Source organism: Pristiophorus japonicus, chromosome 5 (assembly GCF_044704955.1).
Source record: "Pristiophorus japonicus isolate sPriJap1 chromosome 5, sPriJap1.hap1, whole genome shotgun sequence".
Lineage (NCBI taxonomy): Eukaryota > Metazoa > Chordata > Chondrichthyes > Pristiophoridae > Pristiophorus > Pristiophorus japonicus.
Window position 1 is genome coordinate 238,532,760 of NC_091981.1, and position 21,089 is coordinate 238,553,848.

At 42.5% G+C, this 21,089-nt stretch overlaps 1 protein-coding gene across 5 annotated transcripts in view; it reads right to left on the bottom strand.

The window, feature by feature from the left end:
- arhgap21a (Rho GTPase activating protein 21a) overlaps positions 1-20,524 on the bottom strand; it is a 306,788-nt gene extending 286,264 nt beyond the window's left edge. For 4 of the 5 annotated variants that reach the window (XM_070881436.1, XM_070881434.1, XM_070881435.1 and 1 more), the window contains exons 1-2: positions 20,286-20,524; positions 19,232-19,474 (exon numbers count right to left, since the gene is read on the bottom strand). In XM_070881436.1, the coding sequence (XP_070737537.1) occupies positions 19,232-19,315 (84 nt within the window). In that variant the 5' untranslated portion in view covers positions 19,316-19,474; positions 20,286-20,524. Of the gene's footprint in view, positions 1-19,231; positions 19,475-20,285 lie in introns of those variants that run through there. The other variant, XM_070881438.1, reaches the window with a different exon arrangement.
- Between the last annotated feature and the right edge of the window lie 565 nt (positions 20,525-21,089).

The following is a 21,089-nucleotide window of genomic DNA, read 5'->3' on the forward strand; positions in this document are numbered from 1 at the left end:
GCCAAGGAGGTGTTTGGGCGGGGCCCACCACTGGGGAGGAGTTCGGGTGGGCCCTGCCGTCAAAGAGCTGCTGGTCAGGTGGACCCCGCCGCCGGGGAGGTAAGGGCAGTGGCGACGAGGCGAGGCAATGGACGGTGAGTCAGGCAGGCCAATCGGCCCGGGATAGGGGCAGCGAACATCGCGACGTCCCTTCGACCAGGGATAGGGTCTCCTGGAGACAAGACGCGTTGGGAAGCCCAGGAGCTACTGCGCATATGCGCAGACTCCACTGCGCACGCGCGCAGCTGCCGGCACTCTTTTCGGTTCAGGGCTGTAGCTCCGTCCCCACCTGCTTGTGCTGCGCTGCGCCGACTGCTAAACAGGCCAGCTGAACACCGAGAATTGCAAGGTAAGTTTTCGACGCGCTTTTAATTCTACAAAGTAGGCGGGCCTCTCGGAGGTGCGCCGTTTTGCGGGACAGCCGAAACTTGGGCCCATTAATACAAGCACATCTATTCATTTAAAAAGAAACTACACATACACATGTGCAGTTCCCCTGGCACATCATAATATTATCTGTGCCTTCCCAGATGAAAGGGAAGGTTCATGCATACCATCTCATTGCTGGCCTGTGGGCAATGTGGGAGTAGGGTAGAGAGCTGCAAGGTCAGGCCTGGATAAAATGGCAGATCTAATGGCATCTATTTCTTTTTTCCACTGCCAGCACTCTCCCTCCAGAGAGAAATCGGCCACTTCATTTATAATATAGCAACGTCTTTGGCAGCTGCACTGCAATATAAAAGGCTATTTTCTTCATTATTAGGTCAAGGAATGAAATGAAGCTTGTAATTAAGACTGGAAGAAAGAAAAAATACACTAAAGGATCTTTGAAAGTGCATGAATCAAGCATGTATTTTTGTGTGAAAAACTGCTACTATACTAGGCAGTGTTTTGGATGGTGATAAACTAAGGGAACATTGTGGATGAAATTGGTCCTGGGAAGTGTAAAATGGGCAAAATGGAAAATAAATTCAGGCAAGGTGTAAAATAGGCTGCCAATTCACTCTCACTCATTATACACTACCACCCAAGAAGTATTTCAGACCATGTGAACACATGTGAATGCATTTTTACCCATGACACTATTTGACAGGCAGATAGCTCACATTACATCAAAATTTCATATTATCACTAGCTTGCTGGCTACTAATGGGGCGAAATTGGGCTCCTTTGCGTCTTCCGTTAACACCTCTGGGGGCGCTAATGGGGCACAAATGGGTTTGCGACCGGGCGCGGAGATCAGCGACTCCCGCTAAATTCAGTAGAAGTTTTGCGACGACAGTACTGCATTGCGTCCCGATCTCCTTCGCCCAGAGATCGTGACGTCATCATCGTGCGCCTCACGCCGTTGGCGCCCCAGACCCGAAATTGCATTCCGCCCCCTGCAGCATCGCCGGATGAAAACACCGACAGCTGCAAGTGACGTGCATCGGGCAGCCGACCGCCTCGGGGCCAATGCTTAAAGGTGAGATGGCCGAGCTAAGTAAAAAAGAAAACTTACCTTCTCTCTTGCAGGTTTTTTTGCGGGTTCCTGCCCGCAATCGATCAGCCCGGCACTCTGCTTGAATGCCAGGCTGATCAGGCGGGATCACGGTTGCTGTTGTGGAGAAGGCAAGTTTTTTTTCCTTTGCAGAGCTTGCAGCGATGGCCCTTCCTTTTAAGAGAGGGAAGGAGCCTTTCGACATGGCACCGCTGCACGACCCAACGTGCAGCGCTGCTCCACTCACCACCCCATCTGCTGCCGATTGCACTCCAGGAAGTGGAGCGCCTGATTTAGCGTTCCACTTCCTTCTTGGAATGCAAACGGCAAATTTTTTTAAAGTTCTAAATCATTAGTGCTTGCCGTTAATTTTTAAAGCTTTTAAAAGTGAGCACCCCAACTCCCCAATTTTACTCCCTAAGTTTCTAAGGTATCTCACAGCCAGACGAAACCACTTGAGATGAGAAAGTACCAGCAGTTCTCGAAACCACAAAAAAATTCCAACATATTCAAAAATGTGCCCATGTGAGTGAGGACAAGGTTATGTTAATCGTCACATTTTTTTTAAACAAATAGAAAATGTGCAAAATATTTGATAGTTTGCCTGCAAGATAATGAATACATTTTGCTGAACTACTGAGATAGCTAAATAGTTCTTTCCAGGACACACCACCTTTTTCAAATCAATATGCTCTACTCCATTCAACATTTATATCTACATTATAGCAAGTTAATTCCTGATAAAATTAGCTATATACCACTGTGAAAAAATTAACTCAATCAAGCAAATTTTAACAAAAGTCTTTAAGGCTACTGCAGTAATTTAGAAGTCAAGCAAAGTCCTGCCATGTGTCTGATTTTACATTTCCTCTGAAAATGAGATTCAATCTAGATTATGCGTCTTGCAAATATGTATTCATCTTCACTCGACCATGAAGAAGGAATTTTCACAACAATCTTTCAAAAGCACATCTTTCAGTAACCACTTAAAGATTTGACACTACCTAGCAATGTTTACGGCTGTGTATTGGCTTTTCTTTTTGCCAATCTGCTCTCTTCCTTTCCAAAAGCACTGTATTACTGGGGTATGATTGCATGGGTACTGACAGTCCTCCAGCATCTCACCCAAGTGACCATTCTTCAAGTCTGGACAATGACCATCGGTAGGCTGTTCTTGTAATTGGGGGGGGGGGGGGAGGGGTGAGAGGGGGCTGGTTTGCAGCTGAACACAATCTTGTTCTCACCAAACTTCCACGAGCATATTAACATGTTATCAAGAATTAAAGCCATGGTTGATATCTCCCATCCCCGCCCCATAAACCAGAAATTACAGAGGTTAATTATACCGCTCAAAGTGCCAAGATCTGTTAACTCAGAGCAGGCACAAATCGAGCTGGTGACCCTCCAGTCTATAGGGTTTAGTGTTGTCAGAATGTGTTTCTACCAATTAGGCCAATAATGGGGAGCCTTTGCTGATTTAACATTTAAAAAAATGCATTTAAAAAATAAATTCCTACAGTCTTCAGGTTTTTTTAAAAAGTTGAAGCTTGGTATCATCTAATCACTGCTTACTGATGTAGCTCTTAATTTTTTTCAACACTGATGGTTTCTCAATTAAAAAAACTCCCATAATGCCCAGAAAATAAAACCTTAACCCCATCTCAATAATCAGAATATGCACTGCAATATTGAACCATGGTAGTTTCCATCAGAAAAGGCAATTCAGCCCATTGTGTCTGTGCCAGCTCTTTACAGTTCCCACCGTTTGTAACAGGCACGTTCATGCAAATGCAATTTGCCCACTATTAACAACGACAGGTATAACGTGGTAGCGTTAATATTGGATTGGCTGTTGAGCGGAATCTGCAGTTTTCTATCTTAAAGACTGCCAGAGTGATGACTAGGTTGGATTGTAGATTGCTGCTTTTTAAGCTTTCTGTTGCTGCTTTCCAAAATGTTTGCTTCGATGCAGGAGTTCAGTTTAACTGAACCTTATGTGGGGTTCACCCCTGTTAAATGTCTGAAATTGCAAACAGTTACTCTGTTTAAATGCCAGATTTGAAAGTGACAAGTGACACACAAGAAGTGATGTTACTGGATAGCTTTAAGATCTGGATCATTTATTACAGCTGGTGGACTGCAAGCACAAATTCACTGGAAAGGTCCATCAGCCGGTCCAGGCAGCGGGCGGTCGAGGGGGTCGTTCAACCTGACTGCCTGCCTCTCTTCCGCTCTTACATCCGATCCAGGGTGTCCTTGGAGATGGAGCACGCGGTGTCCACCGGTACGCTCGCGGCCTTCCGCGAGAGGTGGGCACCGGAGGGACTGGAGTGCATCATCACGCCCGGCAACCAAATTTTAATTTGATTTTACGTTTTAAAGTTAATTTGTTTTAATTGCCGGTGCTTTTAGTGTCCCCTTCCCTTTTATAGGGGGCACTGGGGAAAAATTGTGATTTTAGTGCCCAAAAAAAACAAAAAAAAGAAAAAAAAAAAAAAAACAAAAAAGGGGGGAAAAAAAGGGCCTTGTAAATGTCTGGAGTGTCACCCAGGTTGGGTGGCACCGTTTAATGTCTTTATGTTTTGCAGATAAACTCAAAAGAGTTTCACTGGAAAGGTAAAAAAATTCACCTTTTGGTCAGTTCTTAATGGGGGGGGGGGAAGGTGGGGGAATCTCCTACATTGCTGTGCAAGTTTTGGTGAAGAATTCATCCGCAAATATTAAATGAAGTCTGCCTCAATTAGGTTCTTTCATTAAATTCAGTGCACCTCAACAAGGTGTTGTTCACTTCTCTATGTTCTTGCTCCCTTGACCCTATTCCCACTGAACTGCTGACCACCCATTATTGTTGTTCATCCTCCTCCTCCTCCTCCTGCTGTCAGAAACTCAGACACTGACAGACCGAGAATGAGAGACACTGACAGAGACACACTGTGGGGGAGGTGGGGGGCATCCCAGCACACTGTTGGAGGGCTCCCGGTGCTGCAGTCGGTAAGTAGAAAATGTTTTATTTATTGATTTTTAAAAAAAATAATTTCTTATTAATTTTTTTTTGGTTGATTTATTGATGTTTTTATCATTTATTATTGATGATGGCTCTTGATTTGTAAAACTGAAGTGTTTAATGTTTGTAAACTTCCCTTTAAACCCCCCCCCCCCCATTCCCTACACTCGATTTGTAACCTACGCCTGATTTTCTAAAGTGTAGACAAGGTTTTTTCAAGCGTACAAAAATCTTCACTTACTCCATTCTAAGTTAGTTTGGAGTAAGTTTTCACTCACGAAACTTTGAAAACAGGCGTAAGTGGCCAGACACGCCCCCTTTTGAAAAAAAAATTCTGTTTCAAAGTGAAACTGTTCTAACTGACTAGAACTGGAGCAAACTAAATGGCGAGAATTCCGATTTCTAAGATACTCCGTTCTATACCAGTTGCTCCGAAAAATCAGGAGCAAATCATGGCGAAACCTGTGGCCAATAAATTGTACATGGCATGGCACAGTTACAGTACTGTGTGCAGTGATCCATTATAGAAAGGATATTAAAAGCCAGAGCATACAATATGGATTCACCAGGTTGATACCAGGGATAGAAAACTGTAGTTCCAAGGAGAGATTTCCAATTGGAGAGAAGGCTCAGAATATATGAGAGAGAGGCTTTTAAAATTAAGAAGGATTTTGAAAGGATGAATAAGAAAAAAAAATGTTCTCTGGTTGGGGACCTAGCAATGAGAGGTCATCAATTTAAAATCCTGACCAAGGGCGAGGTGAAAGGCTAGGAGAAATGTATTTGTGCAGAAAATTACTGGAGCATGGATCCTTTTGCCATAGGGAATAGTTAAGGCACAGACCATTCCATCTTTTAAGGAGCAAGTACCTAAAGATTTGAAGCAGGGCAAGTTACAGGGATATGGGAAGAGAGCAAAACCATGAGATTGGTTTTAGAATTCTCTAGCGAAGAGTCAGCAGAAACTATGGGCTAACTGGCCTCCTTCTGGGCTTTAAACATCTATGCTGCTAAGTGATTTTTGTTTTGGTACACTTTAACTGTGGTAAAATATATAATTAAGTACAACTCAGCATCTGTCCATCCCTACCACCAATACACAAGTATCTGAATCAGTGCACTCTGCTCCCTGATCAACTTAAATATGTCAGGAATCCAGCAATTGCTTGTACCTTAGTAAATGCCACAATTTCAACTGCCATACTAGGGACCAAGCACGTTGATCAAATGTACAGCGTTCTGATTATTAGACAAGCATGATGTAATGCCTTAGTGTGATGGAAATTCAAAGAGTAATGCAGGTTCAAAAATGATTAAATCTCCAATGGCTAATCCATCAGGCTTCATTGCTTCTACAATAGGATAAATTTCATAACGTAGTCATTTGAGAAGGGTACCAGGTATGGCTGAATAGGTAATGTGGGTTGCACAAACTTACCCAGATCAGCACATCAGTGAAACATTAAAATAAATTGTACTTTTTTTCTAAAAAAAAAGATCACATCTGTGGCAATTCTGCAGCAAAAATTAATTCAGAATTAGATTTAAAGTGAATATGATAGCCACAAAAGTAACAGTCATAAAAGGATTATCTATGATTACATCAAAGAAACAGGCCATTCGACCCATCATGACTATGCTGGCTCTTCAACCAGAGCTATATCCTCTAATCCCATTTCCCAGCTCTTTCCTTGCATCCTTTTATGATGCTAATTTCCTTTTAAATTATGTGATAACCTTAATAGCCATTTGTGATAAAGCAGTCCATGCTCTAATGGGTGAAATAATTCCTATTTATCATCATTTTTCTGCTGATAATCCTGAGTCTATGCCCCTTTGTTGTCAATTCATCAATCACTAGATATAATCTTTTACTATTTATCCTTTCAAAACATGTCATGATTTTGAAAACATTTATTACATCCCCTCTTAATCTTCTCTGCTCCAGTGAAAAAGCCCCATTTTTAAGCCTTTCATAATTATAAGCTTTTATCTCTTTGCCATTTCCAAAATCCTATCCATAATGGGGTGCCACGAATGAAAGAAAGAATGACTTGCATCCACAGCTACCTCACATGGGTGGCCAGCTGTTAAGGCCTGTTGGAAGGAAGAAAGCAAGAAAGACTTGCATTTATATAGCGCCTTTCACGACCACCAGACATCTCAAAGCTCTTTTCAGTCAATGAAGTACGTTTGGAGTGTAGTCACTGTTATAATGTGGGAAACGCGGCAGCCAATTTGCGCACAGCAAGCTCCCACAAACAGCAATGTGATAACCAAATAATCTGTTTTTGTGATGTAGATTGAGGGATAATTATTGGCATACAATAATCCAAACACAGCCTAACCAACATCTTGTACAAATTCAACATCACCGCTTTTTTGTATTGGGTGGCTTACAAATAAAATACTGAATTCCACTAACGTGTGTGTGTGTGATTTTCTACCTGCACTCCAATCTTGAAAGATCTATGTATCTGCAACCCTAGATCTTGCTGTTCCTCCAGTCTTAAGATTCTTAACTTTTTAGGAGCATATTTCTTTTCATTGTTCTTTCCTTCCACCCCCAAAAATGTACTACTTCACACTTCTTTGCACTAACTTCATCTGTCACCGATCTGGCCTACTCATTTCCTGGTCTGTTCTGTTCCATTCATCCTCTCAGTTTACTATGCCCTTAAATTTATAAATCTTGTATAATATTCTCCTTGTATTGGTGTCCAAATTATATTGATATATAAAGTCAAAATGTTTTTTTAAAAACGGGTCCAAGCACAGATACCTGGGGTCTCAACACTAAGCATATACTCCAAATCCAATCAACTTTTTTTCTCTCTATTCTGGTGACTACAGTGCCTCAAAAAATTTTTTTTGCAACAAATCTTTTATGGTATCTAAACAAAACCCTTCTGAAAGGACTAAAGAACAGAAAGCAGAGGTGACCGGCTTGAGACGTTAACTCTGTTTCTCGCTCCACAGATGCTGCCTGAACTGCTTAGTATTTCCAGCATTTTCAGTTTTTATTTCAGATTTCCAGCATCCGCAGTATTTTGCTTCGTTAGAAAGCAGAGAGTAGTGATGAATGGTTGTTTTTCAGACTGGAGGCAAGTATACAGTGGGGTTCCCCTGGGGTTGGTGCGAGGACCACTGCTCTTTTTGATATATATTAAGAACCTTGACTTGGTACAGTAGGCATAATTTCAAAGTTTGCAGATGACACGAAATTCAGATATGTAGTAAACAATGAAGAGAATAGGAACAGACTTCAGGAAGACATAGACAGACTGGTGAAATGGGCAGACACATGTCAGATGAAATTTAACAGAGAGAAGTGTGAAGTAAAACATTTTGGTAGGAAGAATGAGGAGAGACAATATAAACTAAATGGTACGATTTTAATGGGGGTGCAGGAATAGAGAGACCTGGGGTGTAAGTACAGAAATCTTTGAAGGTGGCAGGAAAAGTTGAGAAGGGAGTTAAAAAAAAAATCACATGGAATCCTTGGTTTTATTAATACAGGAATAGAGTACTAAAGCAAGGAACTTATGCTAAACCTTTATAAAACACTGGTTAGGCCTCAGCTGGAGTATTGTGTCCAGTTCTGAGCTTCACACTTTAAAGAAGGATGTCAAGACTTTGGAGAGGATGCAGAAGAGATTTACAAGAATAGTACCAGGGATGAGGGACTTGTGTTATGTGGAGAGACTGAAGAAGCTGGGGTTGTTCCCCTTAGAGCAGAGAAGGCTAAGAGGCATTCAAAATCATGAATGGTTTTGATAAGAGTAAATAAGGAGAAAGGGTAAATAAGCGGTAACCAGAGGACATAGATTTTAGGTGATTGGCAAAAGAGTAAGAGGTGACATGAGGACTTTTTTTTTTTAAATGTAGCGAGTTATGATAATCTAGAATGCCCTGCTGAAAGCGTGATGGATACAGATTCTATAGTAACTTTCAAAAGGGAATTGGATAAATACTTGAAGGAAAAAGATTACAGGGCTATGGGAAAGAGCAAGGGAATGGGATGGGACTAATTGGATCCCTCTTTCAAAGAGTCGGCACAGGCACGATGGCCCAAATGGCCTCCTTCTGTGCTGTATCATCCACCGCACTCCCTTCATCTTTACATTGTGAATTTCTCCAAAGATTCAATGAAATCAGTCAAGCACAACCTACCCTTTATAAATTCACATTAACTGTCCCCAATTACACTATGCTACATGTTTTTTATTGTACTCTACAAGTCCTTTTTGTATTAATCACACTAAGATGAAGAAGCGCCTGCTGATATCAGTTGTAAATATGTCTTTCATTAGCTCGAACTTATATCCCCTTGTCCTATTCGTGCTATTTATTTGGAAGCAATTTCCCAGATTTACTTTTTCCATATTGTTAACTACCTTATATACTTCTTACAAGATCACCTTTTGGGTGTCTCACAGGCTGAAAAGTCTAAATTTCATCAGCCTTTATCCTAATCTAGGGATCAGCCTCTTGGCTCTTCTCTGCAGTGCCTTCTTCATGTTTTAAGTGACCAAAGCTGGACACGGTACTTAGGATATGGTCTGACCAGAGTATTGCAGAGTTTATATTCTACTGTTTTGGCTATAAAACTCAAAATTGTATTGGCTTTATCAATTGCTACTTTGCATTGGTTGGACATGTTGACTGCTGAGTCTACCAAGACTCCGAGATGTCTTTCAATTTCATTCTTAGCTAGTTCAACACCAATTATCACATATATGAACCATTAATTTCATTCTGTATTGTGTGCTCCAAAAGGTTTATTCAAAACCATAAGATTAAACGGACTTATCATTTCCTGTCATAACTTCTTTTTTCTTGAAGGGTTTGAAAACTTGCCACCCTGTTGTCCTTCAGCAGAATTCCTTTTTCCAAATATTTTTGCAAAATTATTAATCTCTATTACGCTATTAATTGCCAAGATGTGACAGGGAAACCGTTACAGGAGTGAAGGTTGACAATTAGAGGACACTATATTTAAGATTTTTAATACATTACTAGAGAACCACTTACGTTAGGTTAGAGGATAACTGTTTTATGCAATGTAGCATACAATCAGGCCACCGATTTATGGTAATTCAGTAAGTTAAAGTGCATTGTTAATGGAGTACTAGAAATTGTTAGATATTTTAAAGCTAAAGTCTATGCATGTCCATATTTGTGTAAAAACAATAAAAATCAGAGGGCCTTGATAATTATTAAAGGTTAGTTTTAGTGGTTATTTTTAACCACTCATTGTTTGTTTCTTTTTAAAATGAAGAATATTGTGGAAAGATATTCCAGGTAAGTAGAAGGTAGACTGCAAGAGCAGAGAAAGGTGGATATTTTGGAGATTTATGCATGGGTGTCAACAAACAGACTAAGAAGGGGGGTATGGTTTGGAACAACTAAGAGTGCGGCTGAGGGATGTAGGAGCACTGGGAAGGGCCTTATAGGGTGGGAGAGAGGAGTCAGTGCATGACAGGAGGTAGACTGTAAGAAGTGTGTGGATCTGGCAGGGAGTGGGGGTTGTATCCTGCATCTGAAATGAGTGAGAGATGACTTCCAAAGTACAGGAGCACTGAGGAGGTAGTGCAGTGTGTGGGATGCAGTAGTGGAAGGGTGCACTTGGAGAGGGTACCAACAGCAAGGTGGCGACTATCTGTGGGAGCAGTGGGTAGGAGAATGACTGAATGTGAAGTATGGAGTGAGGGTGTTGAGCACTACAAACAGACCATTTCACTGCTGCAACCAGAATCACGGCTCAGAGTTTGGCCATAGTCGGGGATCCAGACGCTGCGACATGGAGGAGGTTTTCCCAGCAGTGACTATTATTTAACATAAATAATCCTAAGTATTTTGTTTAAATAATACAAGTTTCCATACTCTGGGTCCTGTCCACTAGAGGAACCCAATCAACAAATCCCCTTGCCCACTAAACAGAGTATTTATTTAAGATATAACACAGGTTTCCTCACTGCTGAGGAAACTATTTGAATAAATACACCCCCCTGTCCCAAACTCACTAAAAGCTAATGCATAGGTACTAAATGTAATCAAAAAAGACTAATGTAGCGCTGACCTTTATCTCAAGGGAGCTGGAATATAAAGGGCAGGAAGTTTAACGCAGTTTAACACAGAAAAGTGTGAAGTGATACATTTTGGTAGAAAGAAAGGAGAGAGGCAATATAAACTAAAGGATACAATTCAAAAGGGGGATGCAGGAACAGAGGGGGGCATATGTGCACAAATCGTTGAAGACAGCAGGATAGGTTGACAAAGCGGTTAAAAAAGCATACAGGATCCTGGGCTTTATAAACAGAGGCAAAGGGTCGGATTTTCGGCTCCTCTCCACTCCGTTTTTCGCCCCGGAGCGGCGACAATGAGGTGTTCTGGCCGGGCGGTCAGCAATCCTCGGGTCCGGTTTTGCAGCGGCGTGGAGTAGCACCGCCCAGAAGTGCTATGCCCGGAATGTTTGTGTGTGCAACGCCCCTGGTTGTGACAACGGTGCGAGTTTTGATCTTGCCCGACCCATACGCCTCGAAACGCGCCAGACAGTAAACATCTGGGAAAGTAGGTTGTCCAACGATACCGAAGAGGACTCCTAAGGTAAGTGTGATTGTTTTTACTTTTAATGGGCCCAAGTTTCGGGCTGCGCCTAGAACAGCGCAGCCCCGACCTGGACGCCCGTTTTTCGCGCCACAAAATGCGCCTAAAAAAAACTTCCAGATTTTCCGGCTCCTTGCTGGTCCTCTTGAGTCAGGCGCGGCGCAGCACGAGCAGTTGGGGGCGGAGCTAGGTCCCTGCGCTGAAAACAGTGCCGGGACCTCTGCACATGCGCGCTAAAAATGGGCGCGCGCATGTGCAGTAAATCCAGGCGCCCAAAACTGTGTGAGAGGGGCCCGAAGCACGCAGCCCCTCATCCTGGCCGAATGGGCTCACTGGGGCTGCGTGCATAAGGCTCCTCCTACGCCCAGCTCCTGCTTCCTCCTGACCCGACTCAACTCCAGCTCCCCTCCCCCCCAGCCCGGACCTGACCCGCGCTTCACCTGCCCCCCCCCCCCACCCCCCACCTGACCTCCCTCTCCCTCCCTCCCTCTGACCCAACCCAACCCGACCCGCGCTCCCCTCACCCCCACCCGACCTGACCTCCCTCCGAACCGAACCGAACCGACCTCCCTCCGCCCCCCCGACCCGACCTACGCTCCCGACCCCGACCCACGCTCCCCCCGACCCGACCCGCGCTCTCGACCCCGGACCTGACCCGACGCCACCTACCTGTAAATCTGGTGCTGGGGACGGGCCCTGCCCGAAGTCTTGGGCTGGCTGGGCTGGGCCCTGCTCGAAGTCTTGGGCCCGGCCTATTCAGCCTCCCTCCCCCCTCTTCTCCTCCCCCCCTTTCCTTCCTCCCTTCCCTCCCCCTTCTCCCCGTTCCCTCCCCCTTCTCCCTTCTCCCCCATCTCTCCCCCTTCCCTCACTGTCAGAAACACAGACACTGACAGACAGAGAGTGAGAGACACTGACAGAGACACACTGGGGGGGTGGGGGGCATCCCAGCACGCTGTTGGAGGGCTCCCGGTGCTGCAGTCGGTAAGTAGAAAATGTTTTATTTTTTTTTTAATTAATATATTGGTTGATTTATTGATGTTTTTATCATTTATTATTGATGATGGCTCTTTATTTGTAAAACTGAAGTGTTTAATGTTTGTAAACTTCCCTTTAAACACCCCCCCCCCCATTCCCTACGCCCGATTTGTAACCTACGCCTGATTTTCTAAAGTGTAGACAAGGTTTTTTTCGAGCGTACAAAAATCTTCACTTACTCCATTCTAAGTTAGTTTGGAGTAAGTTTTCACTGACGAAACTTTGAAAACAGGCGTAAGTGGCCGGACACGCCCCCTTTTGAAAAAAAAATTCTGTTCCAAAGTGAAACTGTTCTAACTGACTAGAACTGGAGCAAACTAAATGCCGAGAATTTGAATTTCTAAAGATACTCAGTTCTACACCAGTTGCTCCACAAAAATCAGGAGCAACTGAGGCCGAAACTTGGGCCCAATATGTTTTGCGATGTGTGCTGTGGGCCATGTTTTGGGAATGTTTTTGTGGCTTTTTTTTTAAAAAAGGCCGTGTTCCCCCTTCCCCCCCCCCGCCCCTTTAGCTCAGGAGTTCCCCATGCTAGCGCCCAAAAAAGGTGCACATCGCCTCCCTTAGCACTGCGACCCAACTCGGGGCCCAGCTGCCCAACGTTACTTACTGAGGTGCAAACTGATCCCACGCAAACTTTACTGCCCCAAAAACATCAAAGCCGAAAATCCAGCCCAAAGAGCACAAAAGCAAGGAAATTATGATGAACCTTTACAAAACACTGGTTCGGCCACAACTGGAGTTTTGTGTCCGATTCTAGGCACCGCATTTTAGAAAGGATATGAAGGCTTTAGAGAGGGTGCAGAAAAGATTTACAAGAATGGTTCCAGAGATGAGAGACTTCAGTTACATAGATCGATTGGAGAAACTGAGATTGTTCTCCTTAGAGCAAAGAAGATTGAGAGGAGATTTGATCAAGGTGTTTAAAATCATGAGGGGCCTAGACACAATCGAGAGAAACTGTTCCCATTGGCGGAAGGATCGAGAACCAGAGGATACAGATTTAAGGTGACTGGCAGAAGGTCCAAAGGCGACAGGAGGAAAAACTTTTTTATGCAGCGAGTGGTTATGATCTGGTATGCACTTCCCCAAAAGTGGTGGAGACAAGCAAGCCCCAGGTGGGCAGAGGAAACGTTCCAAGGGACTGCCTATGATGATGATGGTGGTGGAGGCAGATTAAATTGTGGCTTTCAAAAGGGAATTAGATTAAGTATCTGAAAGAAAAAGAATTGCAGGGCTACGGAAAAAGGGCGGAGGATTGGGACCAGCTGAAGTGCTCTTGCAGAGAGCCGGCATGAGCTCAACGGGCCAAATGGCCTCCTACTGTGCAGTATGATTCTATCATTATAATTGAAACATAATCAGAAGTATAGAAAGAGCCTTGGGCAGACCACATCCGGAATAATGTGTTCAGTTTCTGGGTTCCGTTCTGGGCATCAAACCTCAGGAAGGATATATTGGCATTGTTTTTGTTAGGTAAAGGTAGTCGGGGATATTGCTCAATGGAGTTGAGGTACAAGTTAGCCATGATTTGACTAAATAGCAGAACTGACTCGAGGGACTGAATTCCTGTTCTTATGTAACCTCTTACTTACAATCAGACTTTGTTCCCCACCCTGCTGCCACGAGGCAACCCAACATGATACGACCAATCCCAATCTGGCCTGCCCCTACAAATGTTGGAAGACAAGTTATTGCCTGTTGTCAAGAATTGGCTACAAGTTCTTCAGCACTTTTAAAATCATAATGGCAGGATGCAAGGGTCAAAGCAGTGGCAGGCTGTATTTTGGGCTCGAAGATGGATGGCACTATAGAAAGCAGTCTCACAGCACAATTTATCTTGGAGATGCAACTGTAATTGCAACTTTGGAGAACTCAAGCTAGTAAAATGAATATGCAAGTTTATTAACAGAAATAGCATGACAGAAATACTGTGACAGACAGAAATAATAATGTTGTTTAACAACTGTGTGCATAACCTAGACTTTTAACATTATTGCATAGATATATAGAGACACACATATTTAGAGGATCCATCTGTGATCATGGCAAGTTTGGATATGCCTTGTTCAGCAATACATGCAAGAATAAATAGCCAAAGACAATGAGACATTACCATATTACCTGCAAAGATCAGGTAACATGGAAACAGCTGCTGTTGTTCTACTGAGAAACTGAGTTTCTGCATCTATTTCAATTTAGAAAGAATATTGTATTATCATTTACGTCACTATCAAATGGCAAAAAATGGCCAAAGCAAGGGACTAACTTATGTTCAGTTCAAACAAAACTACAAAAGTTCTGCATTCATAAATTAATAAAATGGGTGATGGTCATACGCACAACTAAAATATCATGATGGCCTACATCTCTGACAATAACAGAAGCTCTTGCCATTTCTTGTAAAGGTAGCCATGTTTTTGGGCTGTGCTAGTCTGAACTACTCAGCATCCCATTAGACAAGCAGAACTGGGTCATTCCCATAGACCTGTATGCATCTGCTGCAGCCATTGCAGAAGACATTGTTATGTATGTAAACCAGAGGGCGCAACTGTTGGAGGCCCAAGGGTCACCTGCACACCTCATGCAAGGGAGTATAAAAGTTTGTCTGCCAGGCTGCTTAGGCACTCTGGAGTTATATTAAAGAGATTAAGGTCACATCAGTTTTAGCTCACAGTACTCAGTCTTGTGGAGTTCTTCCACACATAACAGACATGTTGGCGGGGGAACCACTGTTTACAACTTTAAAACTGCAGATCCAGCATTGCTGAACTGTTTTCTGAAGCTATTCTATGATATAAAATGCTGGTTCAGTGAGTTTTGGACTCCAAACCATTGCATCACAAAGATCTAAACTGCAAATTCACGTGTACTAAGTTTGCTGCAGTATGCAGAGGAGCAAAGATACTTCCCATTAGGGAAATGTCACTTGCTCTGTACCACTCATTTTTTGGTAACTGGTAAAGCCGCCATTAATTGCTCATCTCTAGTTGCCCTGAAAATGTGATGATGAGCCACCTTTTTGAACTATTGCAGTCCAGTGGCTTGATGCAACTGAGTGGCTTGCTATACCACTTCGGAGGACAATTAGGAGTCAACCATGCTACTGTGGGACTAGAGTCACAAAAAGGCTAGACCAGGTAAGGGTGGCAAGTTTCCTTCCCTAAAGGACATTACTAGGTTACGACAATCTGACAGCTCCATAGTCACTGTCACAGATACCAGCATCTTTATAAATGTCTTTTTTTTTTAAATAAACTGAATTCAAATTATCAAACTGAGATGATAAGATTCTACATTCTCAGAATTACTAGTCCAGTAATATAACCACTAAACTACCATACCCATTAATATACTTAGGAATAAGTCTCTTAAAAGAAAAAAAGACTTGGATTTATATAGCGCCTTTCACGACCACAGGACGTCTCAAAGCGCTTTACAGCCAATGAAGTACTTTCGGAGCGTAGTCACTGTTGTAATGTAGGAAACACGGCAGCCAATTTGCGCACAAACAAGCTCCCACAAACAGCAATGTGATAATGACTAGATAATCTATTTTTTTGTTATGTTGATTGAGGGATAAATGTTGATCGCACACCGGGGATAACTCCCTGCTCTTCTTCGAAATAGTGGCATGGGATCTTTTACGTCCACTTGAGAGCAGACGGAGCCTTGGTTTAACGTCTCAGCTGAAAGACAGCACCTATGACAGTGTCAGCCTAGATTTTTGTGCGCTCAGGACCCTGGAGTGGGACTTGAACCTACAACCTTCGTACTCATAGGCAAGAGTACTACTCACTGAGCCACAGCTGGGAGAGGCCCGAGAGCAAATCTCTAAACTATCCTGTCAGACAGAGATGAGGCACATCACAGGAAAAAAAAAGAAAAATTATTTGCTAAGAATGAAACAAGTATCCTCATCCACTTCAACTAAAAATTGATTAGGTTTCTGAAATCATATGGACTTAATTTCCCATTTAAAAGTTTTGGCACCACAGCTGTGTACACTGAAGTAGGTAATTTTCAGTCATGGTCTAATGTAAACATCAGCCTTGCTGTCCGAAATAAAAAGTCAAAAATATAGCTGCCATTGATCTCTGTGTCTGAAATGGTCCAGTTCACTTCCATATAGGCAACAAAATGGTTTTGTTGTCACTGGCCTGAATGCAGCGGTTTAGAGTTAACATTTGCAACGGTTTGCTTCAGTGATGATAGTTTCCCAATGACTGGAGAAGGTCCATACAAACCAACAGCAGCAAAGCGTCTTCACTGCCAGTATGAAGGTGAGCGAGGGGGAGCTTCAGCAGCTCAGCCTGCCAGGACAATATAAAAAAAAGGGCAATTTCAACTGCATGGGAGATCTGTTTCAGGAAGTAGTTCTCCAATATAGAATGGACTTTAAAAGAGCAGACCTTGAAGAAATCCATCTCACAACATAAAGCAGGGTGTTAGATGCTCTTTCACCGAGAATTGTTTAATTGATGCTAAAAGCCAAGTCACTCATAATGAACTGCATGTACAAATGTGTTAGAATTCTTCAGGAGCTGAAATCATCACACACAATATTCAATTTATACTACAGTCGCATGGTACCTTGGGTAACTTTGACAAACATTTCAATTCTAAAGCACACTATGTTAATAATCACTATTAAAATATAGATTAATCACATAGATACAGGATAGTCAACTGAAGTTCTCCACTTGTGTGCTCACTAACGATTTTCTCTCCATTCATTTTGATGAACAGGAAAGTCAGACTAGTGAGCTTAGAAGTGGAACACCCCAGCCATCAAGTCTTACTTCGAGTAACAGTTAAACTATTTTTTTTTAAATCACATGTAAAGAAAAACATTTCTGCTTTATTCTATTCCTTTCAATAGGTCTGCAATCCAGCTTTAGGATAATTAAAACTGTAATAATTTCTCAATATCAAATTATAAAATTACATTCAGTAGATAGTTTCACTAAAGCAAGTGCTATACGGGCTATAACCAGACAGACACTGTATAACCAGAATCCAAAGGGCAACTGCGTACTCAATAATTGATGAATGCTTTTTACAGTAATCTGTACTGGGCATAAACACGGACAATACTAACTACGAACACACCAACTACGCAGATATTTCACGCAATGTTTCAACAAATCCCTGATTTACTTATTTTTAAACAAACTACCAGGACAAAAAAGCCATTTAAGTCACGTAGCTCTGCACACGAATCATTCTGCAATGTTAACTTTCTACAAAATCAGCAGTCATATCACATCCAATAATCTACTTTAATCTGATTAACTCCACCTTTCACTACCTGCCCTAAATATAAAAACTTTCATATACTGCAGTCATTTTAGTTATAATCCTTAAAATAATTTTAATTGTAAACAACTTTGTCTTTTGGATTGTTGTAAAATAATGCAAATATGTGGTTATTACGTCAGATCAAAAAGTTAAAAATATATTCTGGAACAGTTTATTTCAAACCCCCATCCACAAGTAGTACAACTCAGATCATAGCAATCCAATTTTGTAAAGAAGAATTGCCTCATGTTTCCAGCTTTAAAAAAATGGATCTGAATGAAATGCTCATATTTCTTGTTCTCATGACACCACTAAAAGCTGTATCCGATACATTACTAGTGGTAAAAAAAGAGACTTATGAGTCTTATTTTTATAGTTTGCTGTTATTTTCATATCCACACTTTTCTTTAGTTTAACTTCAGCAACGAGAATAGGTTAGGTTTTCCAATTACAATCAATAAACCACCTCATCCAAAATGCAAAGATTATATATTGTTAGCCATTGTACTGGCAAAATATTTCAGCCTCAAAATTAAAGAGGCAAAGCACTAGCAGCAGGATATTCATAATGTAAATATTCTTAAAAGTTGCTTTCCAGCACATATTGAAGATCTGAACAAAAAAAGGAACAAAATTCTAAGAAAAACACAAACAGTTAATATTGCAGAAAAACAACTATTTGCACATTTAAAGTTTTGCAGCATAGTATACAAGGTGTCTTACTCTAAAAACATCTCAACAGTATAGAATATCTTGACCAAAAAGACCTATGTTGTGACCATTAATAATGGTGTTAAAAAGCACTTCAGGTTTCTAAATATCATCCACACTATTCAGTCCAATTATATTTCATGAAATGGCAGTAATGCAAGATCCTCTTCACCAGGGTATATTCCCAAACTATAGTCTACCTTTGCATTCTTGTACAGGTATAATTAAACATTTCTAGAAAATACAAATGATCATTGCATACGGAGGTTGTAAAATTCTCTCTATACATGTTCCAGCTTCTAACCATCAATATACCTTCCAGTAAAACGCAACACTTGTCTCTAGGTCACACCCATACTTTTACAACGTAATGTTTTTCCATTAAACCACACACATTAATTTGGTGAACCACCTGTACCTTTAAGAAAGAACACAGTAGATGCCGGCAAATAAGTACACTAGATAAATACTCTCCAGGCTCAGTGATCATTTAAGAATTAAATCAATGGAAAGTGCCCATTATTTCAAATGTCACAGGACTTTTAAGTTCACCAGTCGTTACAACAACGCATCTCTTCAATGACTTCACATTATCAATTTTGTTTAAAAAAATACGTTGTTGCTACAAATGACTAAATTAGAATCAGTCTAGAACAGCTTCAAAATTCGTATTTTAAATTTCACCCTCTTTCAGCAACATATATATATATATATATATATGCATATGCAAAAGTCAGAATGATGTCAAATCTGCTTTTGCACTTGCTGAAATACGATTCCAGGAACAGCAATTCAACATCGTGCATAATTACAGCGGAGACTACTGACGTAGAAAAGCTTAAAACTGTAATACACAAGCCCTAGCTAAACCTCTGGAGCATAATCTGTTGAGCCTGGCGGGCAGTGCGCCCAATAGAGCAAGACGACAAACAGTATATCAAAAGCCACAAAGCAACTGCTGATCCCTTCGTACAAGGAGTTATGTAAAAAGGAATAAACGCTTAAATCGCCATATAATTTTTTTTAATACACGAATCTGGTCTCATCCGTACCTCGTCCTCTCCAGCAGATGGGTGTTTTTTTCCATTTGCATCTCCATCCTCCTCCTCACTTGGACAGATCCTACGTGTCGCCATTATTTCATTTCAATTTAAAACGAATCCAGATCAGGAGAACACTCCCTCGACTCGGTACATTGAAAAATCCAGTCATGAACAGCAACAATAAAAAAAACACTACAAGCCAGATGATAACTCGCCGGTCTACCCGTTCTTCTTCATTGTTTCTTAAACAAACTGGAAATAAAGAAAATATACACCGTCAGTTTTTCGCAAATAAATAACACTTGTATAATAATTTATGTCCACAACACTCCTTAAAGGAGACAGCGATCGGAAGAATGCACTGACTCAAAAGACAAGTCAGTTCTCCCGACAGGAGCTTAAACCTCCTTCCATCAAAAAAGGAAACGCCTCTTCTTTTAAAAAAAAAATAATTTTCCTGTTACTTGACTTTTCCTACAGAAGCTGCGCTTTATGCTCAACACCTTCCAACGCCAAGTTTCTTTCGGTTTTATTCTTTTCTCCTCCTTCGATCTCCTGAACCTCAAGATGATACGTAATCCCAGTAAACCGGTGCTTCCACCCCCACCCCCCAAAATGCAAAAGATCCGAAAAGGTGACTAATTTAAAACGAAGATCGAACAGTCTGGAGGCAGATTTTCACACTGCTCCGTACGTGCCGGGAATGGCTCCTGACAACTAACCATTTGCGGCTCTGCTTGATAATTCGCTCAAGTACCGAGTTGCACTGAGGAGGATGCGAAATTATACTAATAACACCCACCACACAAAATTGTAAGTTGTAATATTGTGTGTAGCAGCTCCAGCCAAAAAAGGGGGGGGGGTGAGAAACAACTCTTCCCCACTCCCCCCACCCTGCACAATATGATCAGTCCCGATTTCTATACCCCAGTCTGTGCAGGATCCCCCCCATCAATCATCAATTCAAGCCGAGTCGGAAACAAATCCGCACACCCTCTCCCCTTCCCCCCTTGAATGTTTCGGAAAGGAAAGGGAGGGAGACCCTTCTCTCTCACAAGCAGACCTGGTAGCGCAGTGGACGAGCCGAGGCCTAAATCCCTCAGTCCAGGAGATTCCTGTTGCTGTCCCCCAGTCTGGGCCGCACTCTCTCCGCCGCCAGCTGCCGCCGCTCCTCCTCCGCCGCCGCCGCCGCCGCCAGCAGCAGCAGCAGCACGGCTACCATGGCTCCTCAGGGGCTCCTCGGCCTCTCGATCACTCTCTCCCTCTCCCTGTCCGCTTGTTGTCAGTCCGGCCGGCGGCCCACACCCACCCACCCCACTCCTCTCCCTCACACAACGAAGACACGGTTTAACCCCGAGTGTGAAGCTCGGCCAGTATCATTTCACACCCCACTCTTTCTTGTTTAATTTTTTTTTATTCCATCCCTTCGCCGAGCCGCGTAAAGAAAAAAATGGGGAAACAAAATTATCCTCCAAGAACCCCCGCCGCCAGCCATCAACCAATGGCACGCGGGTTTACATTCAGGGCTTCACCTCTTGACCAATCGGACAGAGCGTTTCATCCGCTTCACTCTCTAACCGCCCCCCACTTCCAACTCGCCCTCGCGCTTTCCAACAATTATTCCCAACTCCGGGCCAATAGAAAATGAGCTCGCGCTCGCTCCCTCCGTCTTGCCTCCCCCCACTCCGGCCCAGCCAATCAATGCAGCGCCGCCGCCGCCGCTCTATTATCCCCAGATTTCAGACCGATAAACATTAATACACTCGCTCAATCTGGTACATTTCAGGCTGCATTCCCTGGTTAAAGATTTGGATTTTTTTTAAATTGCAGTAGGTCCGTGCAGAATTACCCCCCCTTTTTTCCTTGC